At 47.1% G+C, this 25,945-nt stretch overlaps 2 protein-coding genes and 1 pseudogene across 4 annotated transcripts in view; 1 reads left to right on the plus strand and 2 right to left on the minus strand.

Moving 5' to 3' along the window:
• Nucleotides 1–9,015: 9,015 nt before the first annotated feature.
• LOC147006801 (arfaptin-2 pseudogene) lies at nucleotides 9,016–9,867 on the minus strand (annotated as a pseudogene).
• Nucleotides 9,868–13,878: 4,011 nt separating this feature from the next.
• On the minus strand, nucleotides 13,879–18,602 carry LOC147006802 (uncharacterized; the record flags this gene model as incomplete). Its single annotated transcript, XM_085867778.1, has 3 exons — nucleotides 13,879–13,944; nucleotides 17,547–18,059; nucleotides 18,411–18,602. Coding segments are annotated over 3 exons (771 nt in total), but the record flags the coding sequence as incomplete, so codon positions are not given.
• Nucleotides 18,603–20,191: 1,589 nt separating this feature from the next.
• The window catches only part of LOC147006803 (integral membrane protein 2B-like), a 6,709-nt gene continuing 955 nt past the window's right edge, over nucleotides 20,192–25,945 (plus strand). Inside the window, exons 1-5 of one of the 3 annotated variants that reach the window (XM_085867789.1) lie at nucleotides 20,192–20,280; nucleotides 20,408–20,548; nucleotides 22,441–22,575; nucleotides 24,143–24,361; nucleotides 25,351–25,461. In XM_085867789.1, the coding sequence (XP_085723915.1) occupies nucleotides 20,435–20,548; nucleotides 22,441–22,575; nucleotides 24,143–24,361; nucleotides 25,351–25,461 (579 nt within the window). In that variant the 5' untranslated portion in view covers nucleotides 20,192–20,280; nucleotides 20,408–20,434. The other 2 variants (XM_085867791.1, XM_085867788.1) reach the window with 2 other exon arrangements.

Here is a 25,945-nt window from a genome sequence, read left to right on the forward strand (position 1 = left end):
GCTGCGGCATCAACCGCCTGACTCATGGTGGGTGGGCGCCACATGGCCAGCTGAGCCCCACAGTGAGAGTCCGACAAGGCCTCGACGAAATGTTCCAGCGCCATTCTTTCCTGTGCGGACGCTGCCATGTCCGCATATGCATTCCCTACTGCGCGGCGAATGTCGTGAGCCAATTCCCCAATGGACTCCTGGGGTTTCCTTTTTGGGTTTGCGAGCTGAGTTTTAACAAGCTCGCTCTGCTGTTCTGTGCCGAATCGGTTGTTTAGAGCCGAACGGAGGCCTGCCAGGGTCATGGCCCCAGGTGGAAGGGTGGTCAGAACCTCGGCCACCACATCGCGTAGTGCTGCCACAAGGTGCATCCCATCTTCGTCCGGGCCGCAACCATTACCCCGACACACGTGATCGAAGTGCGCCACGTACGCCCTCAGGTCGCTCTTCTCGTCATATGGTGCGAGCTGCACCGCGTGGCTTCCCAGGGTTCGAATCCCATACGGGACCGACGATGGGGCGAATCCTCCTGGTCCATACGGTGTACCGGGGACTCATGTCTCCCAGCTGCCCAACAACCCGCTACTCCCACCCGAGTCGATGCCTGACCGACATTTTCCGCTCACCATCACACTCCATTCTTGCACATTCCGGTTCACTCGTTCTCGGCACACACTCAGTTACATTCACACTCCCGCACATTGGGCACTCCAGGAAACCCCGGGTCTGTCACCCCCAAGCTCGCCAAACACCCATTTACATCAAACACATAACCTGACTCGCCATGACTCACCCTCACTGTCCTCACCTCCTCCTAGTTCGTCTCAAGGACCTGTTTCCTCTTCGCTTGATCTTTGAGCGCTTTGTCACGGTGTAAATATAACATGTTCATGCATTCAATAATCTCCTCCTTTCCTCCACCACCTGGTTCTACCTGTTTTGCTTTGATTTCAGTTCTCTCATTCTTTACCTCATCCTCCTCCTCTTTTACCTTCGTTAATTCCCGACACGCCCCTTGTATTTCCCCCTCTGACGTCACCTTCGCTCATTCGATTTGTGTTTTCAATTCCCGTCCCTTTGTCCCCATCGTCGGTGTCACCTCCTCGACTCTCTTCGTCAGTTCCTCGTGTACCATTTTACATTCTTTTTTCAATTGACGTCATCTCTCTTGTTCCTTCCTTCTGGGGGGCTCTTTACTCTTTCATCGCCCCTGTGTTCTTCTCCATTTGTTCCTTCAATTCATTCTGTCCTGTCGTCAGTCCTTCTACCTCCTTCCTTATGTTCCCAATCTGTCCCATCAGTCTGGCCTCGCTCTCCCTCACTTCTTCCCGGACACCGATCCTCCACTCCCTTACCTCCTCTCGCATCGCCACCATTTCTCTCCCCATCGCTTCACTCACCTCCCTTTTTATTTCATCGCCCATCACGTCCATTCACCTGTTGTTGTTTTGGTCCATCATCGTTATTTGTTCCTCGTTTTCTTCGCTCATCATCGTTATTTGTGCCACTAATTGCCTCATGAACAACATCGTGTCGTTCTCGGGGGGCACTGGCAGCGATAACCCACCTTTCTGCACTCTCCGTGCTGTATTTTCCTGAAGCCGAGGGTGGAGGTTATTTTCCACCTCTCCCATTGTAACTTCATGCTGATCCTGGATCAATTCCTTATCCATATTTACATCGTCCACATGGCCCACCGGGAGCAGTCCGTGTTTGTCCGCCATTGTCCGTACCAACAAATTTAACTAAAATTTAGTCTAAACACCTCTGAATTTTGAGGTGCGTGAAGGGCACCACAGGTCGACTACCTGACACCAATTTATTGATCAAGAGGTTCGAAAAATCCCACTCCAGACACCAACTTCTTACCAGGACTGCTGACACCAGTTCTTGCAGTTGGCTGCGTTTTTCATCGACACAAGAGCCGAGTGATCCACCGCTGTGAGTCGTTCCATGGGGACCATTGTTGGCCAAGTGGATCCGACTGCTGCCGTTTCCGAGATTTAAGTGGGTGGTTTGGGAATGCAATTCGGGGGTACACCAATGCCTTCCCCCTCGACCTCTCCGTATAGGTATCTGCTGCTCTGCTGAGTTAGTGCCTCTTCACTTGCAGCTGCATTGTTGTGGTTCTGCAGGATGCATTCCGAGAGCACCCCCTCGGGAATCTCGGGAAACTTTTGTCGAAGGTTCTGGTAAACCCCCTGAATCCAGCTGATGTCCTCCATGAGCCATGATACTGAGGCCCACTCCTCAGCCACCAAACATTGGCATCCCAGGCCTTGCATCACCGCAGCCACTGTGTGCAAATTTTCAAGATTTTCTGATTGAAAAAATCTTCCACGTGTAAAACCTTTGAAATCGAATCCATGTCGGGGTCACCATTCATGATGTTTCGTGGTGCACCTGTTGCATGTAACTCCCCAAAAAAGGGTTGGAACGAGGGAAAAGTGTGTGACCGACCTGAGGGGAGGGTCTCACGGACCCTGGTTTTGAGAGTCCCCGTGTTGGTTCTCTGTTGAACGAAGTGAACGAAATGGGCGAAATGAAAGCGGCGTTCCCAAATGAGGAGAGATTTTCAGGCAGGTGGTGCTTTCACAATGCTGAAGACACAACAAAACTTCAAAAAGTTCTACAGTTTCAGGAAGTGCGGCCCAACACCGCAAAATGGTGGTCACGAAATGTGTGAGCGTGCCTTGGTCCGTTGCCAGCGCCCTGCCTCGCCGTACACCCACTCGCAAACAGGCTTGAACACCAATCGACGTCACGTCGTCACCCCCAGGAACCAGGGACGCCAACAATCAGGTACTCCAAGAGCAGGTCTCGAGCACAACCAGCATTAACGGTCCAAGCGTCACCCACCGTCAGGAGCCACCAGGAGCCACAACTAATGGACAGCTGTGAGGCACTGTGAGGAACTGTGAGAAGCTGTAAGGCACTGAGGAGCAGTGAGGCTGTCACCAGCGATCAGAGCTGTAAGGCCGTCACCAACTGTCACAAACTCAACTGTCGCCGGCTCACCAACCGTCTGGCTCGAACTGATTGGAGCTGAAAATAGCCATCACCCAACTGTCACAAAAACTCACAATCACAATCAAAATATTGAGACCTGCCTGGACAAAATATTTTAAAATATTCCATAACTGCCAAAGTAAGATGAAACATGTTAATTTGTGTTCGAAGTACTCGTAATATTTTCAAAACATATTCTCTTGTGCTATTTGCACAACATCCGCACAACATCAGCTTATTCAAAATGGCCGCCGAAATTCCAAAATATCATATAAATGTCTTCGGACCTGAAATGTGACAAATATATATGGATTAATTATTTATGATGTACATGTGACCCAAAGATTAAGTTTAACTTTCACAGTAGTAGTCGAAGTATTGTATTCAAGATGGCTACCAATTCAAAATGGTCGCCAATATATCGTCAGGTGTTAGATTTGAGCACGACGACAATAAATGTCACGTGTGTACCATATGATACTCATGCATGTATTTGTGGGCCAATTGCTCATCAATTTTACCAGTTAATCACGTGTTGAATTGTTTGCACATCAATAGCTTGTTGTTACGACCTAGCCCTTGCGTGGAGGGCTCGGGGTACTGCCGACTGCTCCGGAGGTTCTGATTGAGGTTCTTGGGAGACCAACCAGTACGTACCCCATGTGTGATTGCGCTGTATCAGCAGTCATATGTGACTGAGTGACGTTAACATCCTAATGCTGATGCCAATTCACACATCCCACTCTTCAACACAATATATTATGCAAATCCAACAATGCAACACAAAATTTAAAACAAGAGGAACAAATGCAAATGTTTTACTCAGGACAAGAAACACAGGGTAGACCACCAAGCAATGAATAGACCGTGTGACAAAAAAGGAACAACATAAATCATATTCAGCGATAATAATTTAGAAATTAATCGACAGACAGGCGTTAAGACAAAGTGGACAAGACAGACAATTCCACGGCTCACCAGGTATCCCGAGCTAATCCCAAGGAGAGAGGGGAGAGGGGGGAGGGGGATGCAAAATAAAATAATATTTGCCAACATATGAAGAAAATAATGTGTAAAGAAGAAAGGTGGGGGGGGGGGAGAAGAAGAAGAAGAATTCAGGCATGTTCGAGTTGACGTTCCAACGGCTTCGCCCAATCCACAGGTCACAAGGCTGACACTTCACCACCCCTCCCTCTCTCTGGAAGGGTTCTCAAACTTCAACGACGAACAAACTGAACAATTCCTGCAACACCTTGAAGCCACATGGTGGTTCAGGTCGGCTCACGTGACACTCAGGAGACGCTTCTGCTCCCCCTCCGTCCATGTCCCAATGAGGCTCTCCTCTGCCTCAGTGTCTTCAACACAGATGGTGCCTCCAACAGGCGGTCCTTGGAGGGATCACTGAAATCCTCAACGAGGTCTTTCGGGCCAGGTCTCTCATCGCACAGGGCAGACGCACGTCCTCCTTTCATTCCCGCCATTTTTGCTCTCTCTCCATCCTCACACTCGTCTTTTTGCCCGCCACCATGCTCTCGCTTCCTCTTCTTTACTCCACTTTCCTTTCTTGAAAATCCACACAGTACCGCCGCATGATATAATGTGGAGGCCTCGAAAAGAGACAAGAAAGAAAAGGGGGAAAGGAAGGTCCTGCAGCAGAAGGATTGAAAACAAAACAAGAAAAAAAAAATCAGCAAGAAAGAAACCCATCTTGAGAAGCACAGCAACCTTGGCAAAACCAATGCAATGCCGCCCCCCCACTCCCCCTCGTGAACCCAACATGATGTTCACCTGCCTGGACAGTTTGATTGTGACCTCAGCTCTTCTTCTTCCTTCTGCTGCCCAACAGGAGTTGAGACAGACTTTAGGCTGTGGTGGGAATGTGAAGATAAACAGGGAGAAGTGAAATGTGGATAAAGAGACAGTTTTATTGTTGTGATCCACAAACAACTGAACTCTACTGCGATCAAAACCTGAACCTGCAATGACCTTTTCATTCACAAACATTTACCACCTGGATATTTTCAAAACATGTTCGTTTCATACTCTGTTTTGAATGTGTGCCACAAACCAAGATGGCCACTTGTGAGAGCACGAGATTGGTTTCCCAAAGGTCGTTTCCAATCCGGCTAAAAGTCGGATCTGGGAAGATTTTGGATTCTTCGGAGCTGTTGGAAACTGAACTTGCTTCAAGAGAGTTTTCTGTATCTGATTGTTGATAAAAGCAGAGCTGGCTCGATGAAGGGACAATTATCTCTGGACAGCTTGAACAGCTGCGGATGGAAGGCACGATGCCATAGTTGTCAGTTTCTTGACAAATGGTCCGTGTCATGTGTGGATTGAAAACTTCCAGGCTGAACAACTGGTGGAGCGGATGTGTTAAAAGATGTTCACTTCTGGCAGAAAGTATGAAAATTGGTAAAGATCCATTTTAAAGTGTGCTGATTTGAAAAAGAGATAAAATTGGGAGGAAAGTTCACAGAAGAATAGTTCCTGCTGAAATGTACCAAATTTTAAGATAAAAAAATAATTAAACGATCGCAAAAACCCCCCCAAAAATACCCGATTAAGGGAAGAAGACAACAGCAAATGAAGAATTTGTGGATGAGTGCAGCAGCAGATGATCACGCAGCCTCGCGTCTTCAGGGCCCTGAATGGTCCTTTGTTTTTGTTTTTTTTCCTGGCTGCTGGAGGAAACTCACCCTAACACGGCAGGCCACACGCCGTCTCACAGTCCATTTGAACTGGCCTTTATCAATAAAGATGTCCGGACTGTGCAAATACAGTCGCCGGTGATGTGACTGCCTGCATGGCAATCCCCGCAAACACTTCCACATCAGATGGCCCTGGGGTACATGGCAAGGTTCAGTGATATGGCAAGGCATGGTAAGTGGGGTCAAGGCAAAGGCATGGCAAGTGCAGATCAGCTCAGGTGCAATAGGTCGGCATATGAAGCTGGCCATCCTCGGTGTGGTCTCGTGGAGAGTTGTGGAGGGAGTGTGGTGGCGTTGGCCGGTCCGAAGACAGGTTCGGTCCAACCCTACGGTCTCCCCCCCCCCATCCTACTGCCTATGCCTGTCCTTGTCCATACCCACCGTCGTTAGATTGTAACAAAGTAATTAGATTTGGATTTTTTTTGTTTTTAATATATGTCCCGAACCCTGTTTTCATCTTTGTTCGGCTAACCTGTCCTAACCGTCTATTCCCAATCCCGAAGGTCCCTTTAAAGAGGATTGAGAAAGAGACAAGTAAACCTGTCCAGAGGTCCAAGGCAACCTCAGAATAACTCCCACAGTCTCAGCATTTCCACCAGCCTTGAGAAGTTCAGCATGGATGCTTCAGATCGGAGGAGCTTTACACCATTTCAACCAGTAACCAGTTCACCGCAGTCTGTTTCCACAAACGAAGGTGGACCACAGTTGATTGGAGGGTCAGCAATAGGGATTGGAACACAACTGACATCCAACTCGACAGCTGGTGGATCAGTCTCGTACAGCCGCTCAAAGTCACCGGCCCAGCAGGTCTTTACTTCGGACTCCTGTCAAGAGCCTACCTCCGTTGAGTCTCAACTGCAGTACACCAAGGGATGGGCTTGGATAAATGCAATGCGCGACTTCCCCTGTAAGCAGGATGAGAGTCACTTGACCACAGGTGATGCTCCACTCCCTCACAGAATCCTCGCACACAGGCCTCCTTGTCCACCCTTAGCGCACGTACAGTTTTACGCCTCAGCTCCCTGAACAGCTCAGCTCTGCCATTCAGCCTGGCCCTGTGACTCTGGCCAATGATATCCATTGTCCCTTGAGAGACAAAATTCTTCTTCGCCCGACAGTGTGTTCCAAGACATCCACCGGCAACATCAAGGACGGTGGTCTTGAAGGCACTCTACAACTCTTCAGGATCCCCCAAAGTACCCAGACCCCTCAAATCTCCACTCAGGCTGTTTGCAAACTGTTCAGTTACCCTTTGGTCCTTGAGCTTGCCAACATCCAGGCAAGGCTGGGATGGTACCATTCTCCTGGATTTAAGCTGCAACTTCAGAGTTGCAACAACAAGCCTGTGGTCAGTATTGAGGAAATGAGCAATCCGTTGGACCCTGCAGTTCTCGATCATCCTCCAACAACCATCAACGAGCACATGGTCATTCTCCGTTACCACACCACCAGCGTTGGAATACCAAGTCCAGCGATGAGCCTGTGGGCGCTGAAACTATGAACCGGCCACCCAAAGTCCATGACTTCTTGCAAAGTCAAAGAACCTAGTGCTATCCTGGTTCACAGTTCCAGACCCATGGGGACCAACACACGTCTCATAACCATCCCTATCAGTTCCAGTCGATGCATTGAAATCCCCCAAGATGAGAAGTGTATCTCGCCTGAGGCACTGATCAACCACAGACTCGAGCATGGCATAGAATGCGTCCTTCACGGTGAGATCACTCGCATCATTCGGATCATATTCAGAGACCAGGGAAATGATACCCAAGGAGTGACGAATTCCTCGTCTCATAGTACGCTCGTTGACCGGTGTTACCTCAATTATCATTGGAGTCAGCTTATTGGACAAAGCCACATCAACTCCTTGGGCATGGTAACCATCAAGTCAGACAGGTGATCATCCTCTCTTCGGGATAGGATATTCTCGGCACCCACCCTAAAGGACCGCCTCAGGTTAACCCGTCTGTTGGACGACACCTCAGCACCACTCCGACACACTACCGCCATCTGACCCGGGAAGGTTACCCCGTGGTTTTCCTCAAAGATTGGGGGTCCCGAAGGCTTTGCCCTAATCCCATCATTCAGTGAGCTGCCCTGCGAAGGGCAGCTGATGCCGGATCGCCGAGCGGTTTTCCTTGGCGGGGAACACGTGATCCTCGGAGATTATGGCACGCGCGGAAGTGGAATGTGCAACAGATCTATGTTCACGACGGAAGCACAGCACAAGGGGTTTATCTCGAACCCACAGCAGATACACAAACACAAGCAACTTCAATTAAATTTCAATGAAAATCAAATCTTAACATTGGTAATAATTCAAAGTGTAATTATAAAAACAAATCAAAGTGAGAGGTAATGCAACGTGAAATGTCGAAAGCTAATTTTGAGACGTCTCCACACGGACTTTAATACAGAAAACAGTCGAGGTCGAGCGTCTTGCCCAGCACGCTGCAAATTCACCAGCACGAACACGAGAACCGTGCAGCCATTTTGTCGTGCCGAGAGGAGAGCAAAAACAAGATCCTCTGTCTCAGCCACGTTCCTCACACCACCTCTCCGCTCTTCGACTATGCCCCCACCCCCCCTCCTTCACGTCTCACCAATCATAAGCCTCGAGGGCGTGCCTTACCTTTACGAAGCCAGGAAGGTGGGGCTTCTTACCTGCTTGGATGTGCAGCTCTGTTATTATTGTTGTTGTTGTTGTTGTTGTTGTTGTTGTTATAAGAACTTAATTATTTTATTGCTGGCTTGTAAATGTCAAAACGTAGGAAAAGGCGACAGGGTACATACTTGGGTAAATTGGCCTTAATCCCTATCTAATAAACACAGCACCACCCCCGTATGGTGACAAGTAACACTTAAGCTCACAGTTTCCCTCCTTCATGTACATTGAGATGTTTCCTACATGTCCACGGACCAAGCAACTCCATGCAATCCTAACTTTGCTGTGAAATTCCTCCATATACCCCCACAACCGCAACAACATGCTTGAGGAACCAGGAAAAAAATTCCTCACACCTTTCCACAACCTCCCAAGTTACTTGGAATCATGTGTAAGTTGGATTGCAAAACATCCCCTTCGTTTTGTCACCCAATTTAGTTTTGTACGCCAGGAAACAAAGAGGCAGCAGATTCAAACCGTGAGGAAAAGCAACGATGAAACATCGGACACATGTCACAGACACTTCTGGAATGCTCAAACTCATCAGGACAAAGCTGGGCTTGTTAGGAACATTTTAATCACGTGACATTTGAAAAGCAAACAAAAGTGAGCACAAAGCATATCTGACAGTTGCTGTTGACGTCATAAACAAATTCCACGCAAGGATTCATTCATCATCATTGCTGTATCCTCTAGAGCAAGGCTCATCTCCTCTTCGTATGCCCGGGAAGCATCATACTCCATCATGGCACTTTCGTATTGCTTGATGTTGAGGAAAGTGTCTTCCATGGTCTTGTTCACAAATGTGTCTGCACTGCTCACAAAAAAGTTGGTAGCACTCAGAAGGGTCTCGCCATTTTTGCACAGCAGGCATTGTGTCTCAGCTTTGTATTCAAACTCTTCCTGATGCCCAGGTGACTTCTGGCTTATGTCGGCGAAGGTGTCTCCGAGCATGCGTTGAGTCTGCACGACGAACAAGAAGTGTCGTGTGAGCTCGTCCACGAATTGCAATACATTCTCGTATCTGTGCTGTGTTTCGCGCAGGATCTCGATCTGAGCCCCCAATTGCGAATCCACAGTTTTCGATCCACGGCCGAAACGCTCCGACAACACTTGCCTTGTGCACTTGTATATGTTGACACTCCATTTTTTTCACGAGCTCCAACTTTTCCAACGTGTCACCTCTTCTGCCCTCCTCTGCAGCAATTGTTGAATTGTTCTGATTTGTCTCCACAACCTGGGCACCTTTCACCATTCCAGACTGTCACAAAACTCCCTTGAAGCTTCCCTTGTAGCCATCAGAAACAGCACTACTCTCGTTGAAGTCGGGGACAGCATCCATCAACTGCTGAAGATCCTGCTCCAAAGCCTTATCATGTCCGATCTGACTTGGCTCGCCATTGCTGGAGATGGGGAACTCTGTCGTCGCTGGCTGGCTGACAACACCTTCGGACATATTGCAGCTCAAATGCCATCTCTCTCCTGAAAAACATTTCAAATAACTACAGGCCTCAATAAGCTGGTCCCGGCCAAATCATTTAACAGGACATTGCTGGCAATGCTGAGGACTCGGACTGAAGAACAAAAAATTGGAAGAGCTCATCAGCAAGTGTGGTGCATGCCGACAACTGTACTCACAATGAAGCAACAGGGTTCTCACCGTTCTTCCTGCTCCATGGGAGGTCCCCCAGACTCACGATAGACCGACTATTTGGGCTTGATATTGAGGGGGAAGAGTGCTCTGATGCTGACTATGTTGAGAAGTAGAGGAACAGGATAAGAGGTGCATGTGAGATCGCAAGCAAAACTGCAGCCAAGTAGGCTACTCGGGGAAAACTGTCACATGACAAAAGAGTCCACGTGTCTTGCTGCAAGCAGGTGGTCGGGTCTTGGTGAAGAATGTTGGTGAGAGGGGAGGCACTGGGAAGATCCGATCCTACTGGGAGGACCAGGTTTTCGTTATTGTCGGAAGAAACAAGGAAATCCAACACAGGTGGAGGCCATTCAGCCCATCATGCCTGTGCGACACTACACCAACCTATCTACACAAGATCCAAGGAAGAAAATGCCAAAAAATGTCAATTAAATATGTTTTTTAGTTTTTTTTTTGTAGTTTTGGTTGTTTTTTTTAAATATATTTTTTGTTTTTGAATTTTCTTTCCCCCCTTTTGTTCCCCTCAGGAAAGGGGGCATGGGCTTGGTTAAAAAAACAGAACATCAACCACACAACCCCCCTTGACAAGACCTCCGCCAACAGCACTCCATACACAATCACCCATAAATGCTCAAACTACCTAAAAGTCTAATCAACATCCCCATACCCCTCTATCTCCAGAACTTCCAGGTACCTATCTAATTCAAATTTAAACTTATCTACTTTTTCTGCTGCCACTACCTTTCCAGGGAGACCATTCCATGCATTAACTACTCTCTGAGTGAAAGTCCCCTGCCTCACTACCGTCTTAACTCTCCTCTTCCTTACTCTCAGGCTATGGTGCCTGGTCCTATCATTGTCTACTACGTTGAATAAATCATCAACATTTATTTAATCTACATCTCCATCATATCTCCTCGTGACCGACTCCTTTCTCGTGAATATAGCTCTGTCTCCTTCAGCCACTCCTCACAGCTGAGTCGAGTTCAGCCCGGAATCAATCAAGTAGTCCTGCACTGAACCCTCTCTCTGGCATCTACGTCCTTCCTGAGTTGTGATGACCAAAACTGCATCCAATATTCTAGATGTGACCCTCACTAAATTCCTGTACAATGTAAACACCACCTCTTTTGATTTAAAAATGATCCCCCTCTGAATACAATCTAAACCCCTGTTTGCTCTTGCTATAGTTGCCTGGCACTGTGCTACCTGCTAACATCCCGTATCGATTACCACCCCCAGATCCTTATCCTGTGTGACACGCTCCAAAATTACCCCTTGTATCCTGCAATCTCTATTTTCATTGTTCTTTCCCATCCCCAACACCTTACATTTGCCCAGGTTAAATTACATCTGCCAATCTTTTTCCCAATCGATACAAGTATCAATACTTTCCTGTATCTGATCACCACCCACTCTGTTATCCACCTTACCTCCAAGCGTTGTGTCATCTGCAAATTTGGAAAGCTTAATCTCTACCCCATGATTCAAATCATTGATGTAAATAATGAATAGTAATGGTCCGAGTACTGATCCCTGAAGTACCCCGCGACTTACATCCTCCCAGCAAGACATCCTCCCACTCACAGCCACTCTTTGCTTCCTACCACTAAGCCAGTTTGCAATCCAATTAGCTACCTGACCAGGCACTCCACAAGGCCTCACTTTGGCGAACAACCTCCGATGTGGTACTTCATCAAATGTCTTCTTAAAGTCTAGATATACAATGTCCACTGCCTTTCCTTCATCCACCCAATCAGACACTAACTCTAAAAGATTTGTTCAACAGGAACTACCTTTGGTAAACCCATTCTGACTACCTTTAATTAGTTTGTATTTGTTGAAATGGTTCCTCATCTGGTCCTTAATTAATGTCTCCAACACCTTCCCCCACAACTGAAGTCAAACGAACAGGTCTATAGTTTCCCAATTCTTCTCTGGATCCTTTTTTAAATCATGGTGTTACATTTGCTACTCTCCACTCCTCCGGTACCTGTCCTGACTCCGGTGAGCTCTTGAAAATATCCGTTGACATCTCGCTTACCTGCTCAGCCACCTCCGTCAATACTCTCAGGTGCATACTATCTGGACACGGAGCCTTATCTACTCTTAGATTTCCTAGCTCTTCTATTGCCAATTCTCCTGACTGTTCTTGTGTAAAAGTTGAAGAAAAATACCTGTTTCATAAGCCTGCTATCTCACTTTCATCACCAACCACTCTCCCGGTGCTGTTCCTCAATGGGCCCACACTGGTCCTGACCTGTTCTTTTCCCCTGATATACTTAAGGAAAGCCTTGCTATTATGTTTAATATTCTTGGGCCATGTCCTTCTCATACTCTCTTTTGGCTTGCCGAGTTATTTTCTTAACTTGCCTCTGTTTACTCCGATAGTGATATCAATCTAACTCCAGTCATGATATTTTAAACCTAATAAATGCCTTCTGTTTCTCCTTAATAGCGTTCCTTATCTCACTGCTCAACCACCCTGGTCTCTTTATGCTTCAAGTTTTGCACCTCATTGGAATGTACTTATTCTGCACTCTACACATTTGCTCCTTGAAGGTTTCCCATTTCTCTGATGCAGATTGTCCTGTTGTTGGAGGCTCCCAATCTTCATCACCCAATTCTCTCCTCATACCCTCAAAGTTTGCCTTCCTGAAATCTCATAGCCTTCCCCTACTATCCTGAACTCTAACCCTTAACCAAATCTTTGCACACACAATGTTATGGTCACTTGCTCCGAAATGCTCTGCGACCCCCACCTCTTCCACCATTTTGGGGTCGTTAATTAAAAGGAGGTTTAACACTGCACTCTCCCTCGTGGGTTTATCTACAAACTGGGTTAAAAAGCAATCCTGGACTAAAACTAGGAAATCCTCATCCGCTCTGCTCTTTCCCTGTTCGTGGACCCAATCTATCCCTGCCAAGTTAAGATCCCCCACAATCAATACTCTTCCCTTACCACATGCCCTTTTAAATTATATATTCATGTACTCCTCCTTCCTCCTCTTCCTTCACACCCGGAGCCTTATAAAAGCATCCTTCCAGTATCTTACTGTTTTTACAATCTCGAATCTCCACCCAGACAGAATCTTCAACATTTATTCCTTCTTTAATGTTACCTCTTTCTCTTGATGTAATGCTGTCCTTTACCCAGATTGCTACTCCTCCTTCTATTCTCTCCTTCCTATCACACCGATACACCTTGTGGCCTTCTAATCCTGTCCTCCAGTTACTCTCCTCCTTAAACCATGTCTCACTGACTGTAACTCTATCGTACTCCTCGCTATCTACTTTGGCTTCAAGCTCTTCCATCTTATTGTTTAAACTTCGGGAATTGGTCTGGAATATATTTAACTTTTTCCTTCCTGATATTCGATTTTCCTGTCTGGCCTTACTCATCACAATTACATCATCCTTAATATCCTCCCCACCCTCTGCTGACCGAAAGAAAAGCCTGAATTCCTTCCTCAATTCCCACTGCAAGCCTTGCTGCCCCCTTTCTATTTAACATACGGCCATCATTCCGGAAACACTCCCTTTGAAAGATTCCATATAGGCCATCTGTTGTCATGTGACTCCCTCTCTGTGGTAGAACCTCAGCAGAGAGGGGACAGCACAGAGTGAGCGAGTGCTGAGGACAATGCGGACATGCCGCCAAGGTTCCGTTGAGAAAGGGTTGAAGCCAGTTAGTGAGTCAGAAGACAAAATCTTTGAGGACCCAAACCAGATGGGGCACAGTGGAGAGACTGGATATCTCGGATCTAAACTCTGACGCCAGAGCGCTTCAACCATGGAGGAAGGTATGACAGCCAAATCCATCTCCATTTCTGGTAGTCATGCAAAAAGAACTACTGGAAGACTGTGTCCTCAGTGAAGAGGCAGAGAGGAACACCAGCGAAGGGCAGCAGGAGCCCCTGCAATAGGACAAAGAAATGGTACAAGAAGACACCCCCAATTGCAACTATTCCTGACCAAAGAAACGAATTAATCCTCCACAAACATTTACCTGTGAGTCATTGGGAAAACGATCCTTGGTGAGAAGGACAGCAAGCACCTAGGAATCCAGGATTCAGCTGGCTGATGGAGACATTGTTAACTGCCCCCCAACAGAGACTCTTGCTTACTGTATGAGCAAAGATTGCCCCATGGGAGCAGGAACCTAACAGCTCTGCTGGAGAGGGATGGCGACATGAAGGGCTGGGCACTACGATTTGTGCTTGGAGATGGATGCCCAGGAAACAGAGATGCTCATGCGGGGACGATGCATTTTCAATTGATTACAAATTGATTTTGTTTTGTCCTTGGAAGGACAACAGGGATGGGGGGGTTGTAGAGGTGGATTTCCTCTTTTAGTAATTTTGTAATTAATCTAAATGAATGCAGGCATTAATAAGAATTATAATGTTATTATCCACTGAATATTAATTGAAGTCATAAAAATAGAACTCATATTCGTGAGCTCCAGTAAACCTTAATTATATCAATTAAACATATCACTTGTTACATGATTAAAACATAAATTAATTTACTTCTATTTAGTTTGTAATCGAAATTATCATGAACTTTTGCTGCTGTGTGTAAATGCCATGGAATGCTCCAAGGAGACTGCTGGCAGGAAATGTTTGCTTTACCAAGGCTGGGAAACAGGACAAAGTGATTGTTCTTTCCTTTGTTCTTTAGCAGCTGCAAGAACTCCTTCACTCTTTGTTTTGCAACCTTGAACAGTTGTTTGTGCTCTATTCTGATTGGTTGAGCTTCGGTCAACTCCAGGACTTGCTTTCCTGACCACCTGATGTGTTCCCCTCCCTTCCTGCTTCTTTGGGAACAAGCTGCACTCAGCTTTATTTAATTCAATTTCTGTGGAAAGTTACTCCTTCTCGGACAGAATGGCTGCCGGCAATTGTTTCTCTTCCTGTTTTTCTCCCACCTATTCCCTCCACCCATCCTTGCTCATGTGTAAAAGGGATTACTTTGGGATCCTTGTTAGAGAAGTTCATTGAATGCTATTCCGTGTTCTTCCTTCTTACGTACGTGATTAAAGATACTCCTTTGCTGTGCCGACCCTGGGTGGACATTGAGTTCTTCCATGACACCTAGAACCACCAGCGATCGGAGATCGCAGCCATGTAGTTTATTTATTCATCATGCAATCTTCAGAGCAATGAGGGGAAAGTGTGTACCTGTAAGACCAGGTGTACCAGGTGTACAAGAAGACAAACCTTCATGGGCTTTCCAGGCCGGTTCAGTTGCTAGCCAGTTGGGATCCAAGCGGAGTCGAGTGGGGTGCCAAGTGCAGCATGCCCAGTTTGCGTTCCAGGTGACAGAGCTTGAGAGAGAACAGGTTAGCTGGGCCCCCTGGCAGGGAAGTCCAGCCGTGAGCTCCAGACGGACCTTGGTGGTTCCCAAGTGGGCTGAAATGGGTATTTCAATTCTGTCACCTCTTTTGGTCATTCTCCTGTGGTGTGCCTAGGGCCCGTGTCCCATAAAGAATGGATTTTGTGGGACGATGAGCGTCCATTTTCAACTACTCCCCCATCGGCTACAACCGTGCTAGTCGCCATTTTGAGTGGCTTGTTGTGGAGAGATGGCTGGCACGTCGCTCGGACGACCGGGGCGTCCGACATCTGGCTTGGTATACGAGCAAGCAGGGCAGTGATCCAGTCTGGGGTATCTCGGCTGTTTGTCTGAGAGGACCGCCGCTACAATACATTGCAAATTATGCAATGTGTGATCTGCAGTGCACTGAGATGACTCACAGTCAGAGGAAAGAAGGAGAAGTAAAGAGGTAAGAGGGAGGAACCTGGATTGGGTTGGGGTTTCAGCCGCTTCTCCACAACCTTCAAACCCATCCAGGTGCAGCCAAGTCCATACTTAACATGGCGCTGGGGTATTTGGTTGCGCTCTACGGGCGTGAGCGTGCGCTGAATCCCCAATGGGGACCGTCATTAAGCGGAGCGCTTGGGCTATCCCGACAATGTTGAATGGTGCTTCAACGTCTGAACATCCAGGGACCAAGTGTCTGTAATTGGTATGTGGTACCCACCGCTTCCGCTGCTCCAAAGGCGGTGGTGGATGTCTGTAGTGGTTGTGAATGAGGCGTCGTGGTTGTTCATTATGGTTGAGGTGGAAATTGGAAATTTTGTGTGACGTGAATTGTTGTTGTGCACACTGATGGTGTATAGGCTCAGAGTCGCTGGTTCGCACACCAACCAGAAGTAAAAAAATAATATAACCACAAATTATTCAGTCAATTCCGTCCAAGGAATAATTCCCTTTCCTCGATTTACTCGACCGAGAAACCTCGTGTCGCAGTTTGAACAGTTCGTGACGATGAAGCTGTCAAAGGAGATTCAAAACAAACTCCATGCATATTGCACACTGCATGAGGGATGGGTTGAGAAGTTGAAGAAAAAGGGGGAATTACAGACTTGGAGGATTGGGGGGGTTGAGAATTTCAAGAAGAAAGGGGGAGTGGAGGACAAGGACTTGGAGTGGAAGGGATAGAGTTGGAGAAAGGGGGGTTGATGCTTTGGTTTTGAGGGGGGGAGGTTCAGGGCTTGTTGGTTGAGGGGGGGGGGGACCTGACGATAGTTTGGATCATTGTTCCCTCGAGACAGATCTCAGTGTTGCCGAGAATGTGAATGGCATGATAAGTTGCGAAGTTCACAAAGCAGGTTATGAGGAGGTAGGAGTAAGTTAAGTGGTTAAAGCATAACAATAAGGTGGACATGGGAGGGGAAAGGGAGTTAAATATTCCACTATTTCAATGAGGTAGTGAAGAAATACAATGTATTGATGCAAGAAGGGGGAGGGGTGACAGATATGGGGTGGTGGGGGGTTGAGGACTTGGGGTAAGGGTAATAGAGGCCTTGAGGGTTAAGGACTTGGGAATGGGTGGAGAGAGTGAAAGACTTATGGTGGCGGGGGTGAGGGAGTTGAGGGCATGGGGTTGCAGGGAGTTTGAGGGTTGGGGTGAGTTTGAGGACTGGAGTTGCGGAGATTGAGGACGAAAGGTGGGGAGGGGGGTTGAAGCCTTGGGGGTGGGTTTATAGACTTGAGGAGGGGATTGAGCCATTGACGACTTGGGGAAGGAGGTTGAACTTGAAGTCTTTCGGTTTGGTGTGGGTTGTGAGGTTTGGAGTGGGAATTGTGGACTTTGGTGGGGTTTGAGGACTTGGTTGGAGCCTTGGGGGAGGGGGTTAAAGCTTTGGGCGTTGTGGGGGGGGTTCAGAAGGGGTTTTGAGGACTTGGGGATGAGATTGAAGTCGAATTGTTAAGGTTGAGGGGAGGTAAGATCTTGGGTTTTGGGGGAGGTATGGTGAGAGGAAGATTGAAGCTTTGGGGTTGGGAGGGAGGTGGAGGAATTGGAGTTGTGAGCAGGGTGAGTTGTGAGTGAAGAAGATTCTCCATGCGCTGTGAGTGAAGAAGATTCTCCGTTGGGTGTGAGTGAAGAAGATTCTCCGTTGGGTGTGAGTGAAGAAGATTCCCCGTGAGTTGTGAGTGAAGAAGATTCTACGTTGGGTGTGAGTGAAGAAGATTCTCCGTTAGTTGTGAGTGAAGAAGATTCTCCGTGAGTTGTGAGTGAAGAAGATTCCCCGTGAGTTGTGATTGAAGAAGATTCTACGTTGGGTGTGAGTGAAGAAGATTCTCCGTTGGGTGTGAGTGAAGAAGATTCCCCGTGAGTTGTGAGTGAAGAAGATTCTACGTTGGGTGTGAGTGAAGAAGATTCTCCGTGAGTTGTGAGTGAAGAAGATTCTCCGTGAGTTGTGAGTGAAGAAGATTCTCCGTGAGTTGTGAGTGAAGAAGATTCTCCGTGAGTTGTGTGTGAAGAAGATTCTCCGTACGCTGTGAGTGAAGAAGATTCCCCGTTGGTTGTGAGTGAAGAAGATTCTCCATGCGCTGTGAGTGAAGAAGATTCTCCGTTGGGTGTGAGTGAAGAAGATTCTCCGTTGGGTGTGAGTGAAGAAGATTCCCCGTGAGTTGTGAGTGAAGAAGATTCTACATTAGGTGTGAGTGAAGAAGATTCTCCGTGAGTTGTGAGTGAAGAAGATTCCCCGTGAGTTGTGAGTGAAGAAGATTCTACGTTGGGTGTGAGTGAAGAAGATTCTCCGTGAGTTGTGAGTGAAGAAGATTCTCCGTGAGTTGTGAGTGAAGAAGATTCTCCGTGAGTTGTGAGTGAAGAAGATTCTCCGTGAGTTGTGTGTGAAGAAGATTCTCCGTACGCTGTGAGTGAAGAAGATTCCCCGTTGGTTGTGAGTGAAGAAGATTCTCCATGCGCTGTGAGTGAAGAAGATTCTCCGTTGGGTGTGAGTGAAGAAGATTCTCCGTTGGGTGTGAGTGAAGAAGATTCCCCGTGAGTTGTGAGTGAAGAAGATTCTACATTAGGTGTGAGTGAAGAAGATTCTCCGTGAGTTGTAAGTGAAGAAGATTCTCCGTGAGTTGTGAGTGAAGAAGATTCCCTGTTGGTTGTGAGTGAAGAAGATTCTCCGTGAGTTGTGAGTGAAGAAGATTCCCCGTTGGTTGTGAGTGAAGAAGATTCCCCGTGAGTTGTGAGTGAAGAAGATTCTCCGTGAGTTGTGAGTGAAGAAGATTCTCCGTGAGTTGTGAGTGAAGAAGATTCTCCGTGAGTTGTGAGTGAAGAAGATTCTCCTTGAGTTGTGAGTGAAGAAGATTCTCCGTGAGTTGTGAGTGAAGAAGATTCTCCGTGAGTTGTGGGTGAAGAAGATTCTCCGTGAGTTGTGAGTGAAGAAGATTCTCCGTGAGTTGTGAGTGAAGAAGATTCCCCGTTGGTTGTGAGTGAAGAAGATTCCCCGTGAGTTGTGAGTGAAGAAGATTCTCAGTGAGTTGTGAGTGAAGAAGATTCTCCGTGAGTTGTGAGTGAAGAAGATTCTCCGTGAGTTGTGAGTGAAGAAGATTCTCCTTGAGTTGTGAGTGAAGAAGATTCTCCGTGAGTTGTGAGTGAAGAAGATTCTCCGTGAGTTGTGGGTGAAGAAGATTCTCCGTGAGTTGTGAGTGAGGAAGATTCTCCGTGAGTTGTGAGTGAAGAAGATTCTCCGTGAGTTGTGGGTGATGAAGATTCCCCGTGAGTTATGAGTGAAGAAGATTCCCCGTGAGTTGTGAGTGAAGAAGATTCTCCGTGAGTTGTGGGTGAAGAAGATTCTCCGTGAGTTGTGAGTGAAGAAGATTCCCCGTGAGTTGTGAGTGAAGAAGATTCTCCGTGAGTTGTGAGTGAAGAAGATTCTCCGTGAGTTGTGGGTGAAGAAGATTCTCCGTGAGTTGTGAGTGAAGAAGATTCCCCGTGAGTTGTGAGTGAAGAAGATTCTCCGTGAGTTGTGAGTGAAGAAGATTCCCCGTGAGTTGTGAGTGAAGAAGATTCTCCGTGCGTTGTGAGTGAAGAAGATTCTCCTTGAGTTGTGAGTGAAGAAGATTCTCCTTGAGTTGTGAGTGAAGAAGATTCCCCGTGAGTTGTGAGTGAAGAAGATTCTCCGTGAGTTGTGAGTGAAGAAGATTCTCCGTGAGTTGTGAGTGAAGAAGATTCCCCGTGAGTTGTGAGTGAAGAAGATTCTCCGTGAGTTGTGAGTGAAGAAGATTCCCCATGAGTGGTGAGTGAAGAAGATTCCCCGTGAGTTGTGAGTGAAGAAGATTCCCCGTGAGTTGTGAGTGAAGAAGATTCTCCGTGAGTTGTGAGTGAAGAAGATTCTCCGTGAGTTGTGAGTGAAGAAGATTCTCCGTGAGTTGTGAGTGAAGAAGATTCTCCGTGAGTTGTGAGTGAAGAAGATTCTCCGTGAGTTGTGAGTGAAGAAGATTCTCCGTGAGTTGTGAGTGAAGAAGATTCTCCGTGAGTTGTGAGTGAAGAAGATTCTCCGTGAGTTGTGAGTGAAGAAGATTCTCCGTGAGTTGTGAGTGAAGAAGATTCTCCGTGAGTTGTGAGTGAAGAAGATTCTCCGTGAGTTGTGAGTGAAGAAGATTCCCCGTGAGTTGTGAGTGAAGAAGATTCCCCGTGAGTTGTGAGTGAAGAAGATTCTCCGTTGGTTGTGAGTGAAGAAGATTCTCCGTGAGTTGTGAGTGAAGAAGATTCCCCGTGAGTTGTGAGTGAAGAAGATTCCCCGTGAGTTGTGAGTGAAGAAGATTCTCCGTGAGTTGTGAGTGAAGAAGATTCCCCGTGAGATGTGAGTGAAGAAGATTCCCCGTGAGTTGTGAGTGAAGAAGATTCCCCGTGAGTTGTGAGTGAAGAAGATTCCCCGTGAGTTGTGAGTGAAGAAGATTCCCCATGAGACTCACATGGTCCACCCAGTTGTGACGTTGCTGGTTTCTGCGTTGACTCCATTCTCCGTTCTTGTCCTTTTCTCACAGTTCTGTTTTCCCCGTTCCTCTCAGCTTCTGCAGCTCGCTCGATCGTCCGTCATGGTGAAGCTCGGCTTGGAGGTCCTTCTGGGACGCAGCTCGCTGAAGGCCCAGCCCGAGCAGGCCGGCCCCGTTGCTGACGTGGACGAGAAGCGCTCCGGGCCCATGACGCAGGTTCGGAATCCATTTCGTGGCCAAAGAGGCCGTTTTAATCTTGTAAACCAAACGTTTCCTCTCCCGGCGGTTTATTTATCACCTTCTCCTTTAAACGGCCCCACGTGTCTCAACTGGAGGGAATAACCGATCGGCCCTCACCGAATCCGTGACCCATTCTCGTGTACGTTCTGCTTGTGAATGCGCTGCAGTTGTCGAGTAACTCGGGGAGAGCTTGAAACAGCAAGGGGCTTACCTTGGGTAGCTTTTCATGGTTGCTTGATGCAGCTTTTTTTTTTCGGCAAGAAGAGCGTGGGAAGAGTCGATTTATTTATAATCCCAGCCAGCTGGGTTTAATTGATTAGGTGAGAGCTAATTGGTTATTCCCTGCAGTTACGAGTGAGACGTGATCGGGTCTCGGTAGCGTTCGGAACAACCGATAGTAACTCGAGGGATAACCCAATCATGGTTAGGAATAACTGGAGGGATGGAAGGAAACGCAGTGGGTGAAGTCAACAGGAAGTTGATTCAAGATGCCAACCGCCGGCGAAGCAGGGGAGAGCTCACGTTTCGGGGAATAACCCTTCGTCAGAACAAAACCGTCCGACCCCTTATCGACGTCCTGTTGAATTTCATTCGTCGTTCGACCCGTCTGCCGATTCACATCCACACTCAACTTCATCAGGAAGACCAGTTCGGTGCCGTCTGGTGCAGGCTTGTCGAGCGATTCGATCGGTGCGTTTGCCACCAACGACCCTGACAACAATGGCAACAGCCTGTGACGATGTTGCTGCTTCCGCCACTCGATTTCCCCCCCCCTGTAGTCGTGGTAGGGATGTATGATTGCGTGATTCTCTCGATCCAAACGCTGGGGGATGGGAAAGTGATGTCACAGACGTACGCTTTGTTTCTCTTTCCATTGTCCTGCCCATCCGAGATCCCCCATCTTCTTACTTCGGTCTTGAACAATGGATGACGTAGTTGTGGTTTTATTTTTTTTAATCGTGGTAATTGTCTCCGTGATATTTGAGATCAAAACTCGTCACCAAAACGATTAGACCGAAGGAGATGAATGCTTTGAGATGGATTTGGCGTGAAAAGGGTGAAATATCGCTGGAAATCGTCAGGTGTTGTGATGAAGAAACCTGGGTCGTGGGTGCGAAAGGAGGTTGCGGATAAATCCTCGGTCTCCCTTCCGGTGAACAAAACAAGAAATCGATTTAAATATTTGTCTGCACATCACAACGCAGGCTTCCCTGCTTCCAAATCCGAGAGACTTTTCCCCTTCTTGGAGAATAGAACCTGCCGAGGAAAAGGTCACTTTTTGAGTGTGGCTCACCTTTGTTGATGATCCACAGGTGAGTATATATGCATCGACCTGGCTTTTTATTTATTTATTTATTTTAAAAACTTGTGGATTTTGGATCCGAACATCGTTGCGTTCGGTTAAATCCCAACCGATCAACAACCTGTTCTCAACCTGGTTAAATCTCGACCTGATTGGTTCTCAAATCTGTTATCTATGGATACACCTTGTTCGATGCTCTCGTTCAAAACATTCCTTTCACCATCAGTTGCTTGAATTTGCAAGTGCATGTTGCCTGCATTGTCGCTGCCAGCAATCAATGGCTCAAAGATAAGTGCACACACACACACACACACACACACACACACACACACACACACACACACACACACACACACACACACACACACACACACACACACACACACAATGTCGATCTGCTTGCTTTCAGGTAGTATTAGCACAGGTATGAATCTTGCATCGTGTCGAGTGTTGATACACCCTTTGCATTGAGCTCTCCTGTGAGCTTGAGGACCAATAGGTGCTGTGTCGAGAAGGTGGGATGTCGATTGCAATTTCTAATTGACCATGCCTTGTGCTTCACCAGGATGTGGAAGCGATGACGGTGCCCTCTCGCCGAAGGGACATGTGCTGCGAACTCTGCCTGGTGTTGGGCCTGGCACTGATTCTTGCTGGACTTGTAATGATCTTCACATCTCTTCATCCCAACGACTCCACTCATGTACGTGACGATCACTTGAAAGGGTCTTTGCCCTTGGTCAGGAATGGGCCAAGCATCTGTTGAGCTCAGGTTGTGTAATTGCGGACTGCATACTCGTTCTCTTCGTGGAGTCGACTTGATAAAGTTGTCCGACCAAACTTGGTACAGCTGAGGTTGATAAATAATAAATAAAAAAGTTTCATTCTCTGAAAGCCAAGATATCGTGCAGTATAATCTTTATCCAAGATTCGGTAATCAAGAGAGGGATATTATCTTGATGTAAACTCCAAAACAAGATATCGTGTCTTCACACAAGACTCCATAAACAAGGTATCCGAGCAAATATATTTTCATGGAAAAATAATTGCCGTGAAGGTTTGAACAGACTCCTGGGTCTCACCATCAGCCATGATCTTTGTTGGGCAAACCACATTTCAAAGTTGGCCTCTAAAGCCAGCCGCCGATTGGGCATCCTCCATCGTACAGAGTCCTTCCTTGGCACACCTGAACTCCGATCCACCGACAGGGCCTTCATCCGCAGCTTCATGGAACACCGCCCTCCTGTCTGGGCTGGTGACCCGACCTCACATCTCGTTCAGTTTGACACGGTGGAAACCAAGGTCTTCAAGGTTATTGGAATCTCCCACGATGAAGCTGAGGCTTTGGGTAATTTACTTCGCCATCGCAGCCAGGTCGGTGGTCTCTCTGTCTTCTGCCACCTCATTTATGGTCTTGCCCCCCTCTGCGCTTTCCATGCTTTGGCTTTCCATGTTTCGATTTACCCGCCGATCGCATCACGTGCCTGCAAGTTGAATGGTTTGCATTAGCGGGAACAATCATCTGGGTGACAGATGGATGGTTGTTCTTTGACAGTCAGGAGGTGCGTCTGATGTTTAAAGGACGAATGTAATCATCATTGGTTAGATATTCATCAGTATGCCGTCCTGATGAGGGCAAATAAGTCCGAAATGCAGATAGGCGGCTCCGTTTGATGCTTAACTGATGTTGACCATGTAATCTTTGTCTGTTTGACAGTCACCTGGCCGAGGCCTCTGGGTTGGAGAGGACGCTTTGATGGAGGACAATGTCCAATGTAGATCGGTGAAGTGCTCGTCACACTCCACGTTTCGGTATATATATATATATATATATATATATATATATATGGAGGTAGTGGAAAGGGGTGAATTGGGGGTGGAGGTGGGGGGGATAAGGGGGGTAGTCTTAAGGGATTGATTGAGGAATAGGGGAGGGGTGTTAGTGTTAGGTTAGGGGGGATTATTATATCCAGGCTGGATGTTAACGAGCCAGATGCGTTTTTTTTTGCTTACGAACAAAAGTGACAAATTGGCAAAAGTCCATTATCTTCAAAAACACACACACACTCACGCACACACACACAGACACACACACACACACACACACACACACACACACACACACACACACACACACACACACACACACACACACACACTCTCACGCAGATGTTTACCAAGATGTCATCCTTTCATCAGGCATAATTGTCAGTTATTCAGTCATGCCAAGTGACCAACTCGTAACGTTCTGCTTGCCTGTCGTTGAACAGGAACCCCGCGTGTTTCATTGTGTCTTGATGTATAAGGATGGACAACATGGTGGCCTGCCGGTCACGAAGGATCTTGAACACGCAGGACGTGCCTTGCCACTGAAATCCGTTGAGGAGGATGTAGAAATAGACATTGAGCACAATGTTGAGATCATCCGTTTGACAGTACCTGGATTTTCAGGGAGCATCCAAGCAAACATTGTGCATGACTTTCACCAGGTATGTATCTGTATGGATCCTACTTTCACCAGGTATGTATCTGTATGGATCCTACTTTCACCAGGTATGTATCTGTATGGATCCTACTTTCACCAGGTATGTATCTGTATGGATCCTACTTTCACCAGGTATGTATCTGTATGGATCCTACTTTCACCAGGTATGTATCTGTATGGATCCTACTTTCACCAGGTATGTATCTGTATGGATCCTACTTTCACCCTGTATGTATCTGTATGGATCCTACTTTCACCCTGTATGTATCTGTATGGATCCTACTTTCACCCTGTATGTATCTGTATGGATCCTACTTTCACCAGGTATGTATCTGTATGGATCCTACTTTCACCCTGTATGTATCTGTATGGATCCTACTTTCACCCTGTATGTATCTGTATGGATCCTACTTTCACCGGGTATGTATCTGTATGGATCCTACTTTCACCCTGTATGTATCTGTATGGATCCTACTTTCACCGGGTATGTATCTGTATGGATCCTACTTTCACCAGGTATGTATCTGTATGGATCCTACTTTCACCGGGTATGTATCTGTATGGATCCTACTTTCACCAGTTATGTATCTGTATGGATCTGACTTTCACCGGGTATGTATCCATCGTGGTGTTGTTTGCCTTACCCCGACAGCTTCTCCGATTGGTCGATGGTTGCTGCGGGTAATTTTGCACGCATTAATTATTTGACACACCTGTTTGCAGAATGCTCAACACCATACATCCTACAAAACGGCAAGAGGTACCCACTGTACCATTTGTCATAAAACTTGTTTTCTTGTTAAGAGATCATCACTTGAGCATTCTTCCTTTTCAAACCATGACAAGTGAGTTAAGGAACTGAATGAGGTTTTGATGAGAGAAATCTTCGTTTCTGTGTTTTGAGTTTCTCACGTTAAACAAACCGAGCAGGTAACGATGTGCACACCATGTTATGCAGTGTTTACTTTCACCCCCATCCGACCATGTTTGCAGCTCCTCACAGCATATTACGACATCTCCCTGAAGAAATGCTACGTGATTCCACTGAACACATCGATCATCATGCCACCTCGAAGTCTTTTCGATCTACTTCTCAACATCAAGGTTTGTATCGTTATATACGAGTATAACGCCTCTGAGGTTGCAACGCCCCGTTTGAGTCTTCATATCCAACGTGCACTCCTTCACTGTTCAGCAGTCATGAAAGCACATACCACGTTGCCTGTTGCCACGTGGATTCTGACCTGCAGATAGTACGTGCCACACAACCACTACTTTCTGTGTGTGGGCCCAGAAGCAGCTCCGGAGCTTCGGAGCGGTAGCCGGGATCGTGAAATATTTTTCCGGCCTCACACCGGACACTGGCAAAGCAGATCTTGCTCTGACACCCGATACAGGGTGATCTGCAGGAATAAACGTTCGAGAATTTTGTCCTCCATGAACGCCAGCCTGCCAGGGGGGAGGGGGGCATCATTGCCAACATGCATTTCAGCTTGTTCTGAAGTAATTAGGGTTAGCCTGCACCAAAGCCTGCACCATTGTGATCCGGAAGGTGACAGGTCGTTGACAAGAACAAGCTGATTCGATT

The sequence above is a fragment of the Eptatretus burgeri genome, unplaced genomic scaffold, assembly GCF_056783735.1.
Source record: "Eptatretus burgeri isolate ZD-2024b unplaced genomic scaffold, Ebu_testis_v1 Ebu_testis_scaffold_3153, whole genome shotgun sequence".
Taxonomy (NCBI): Eukaryota; Metazoa; Chordata; class Myxini; order Myxiniformes; family Myxinidae; genus Eptatretus; species Eptatretus burgeri.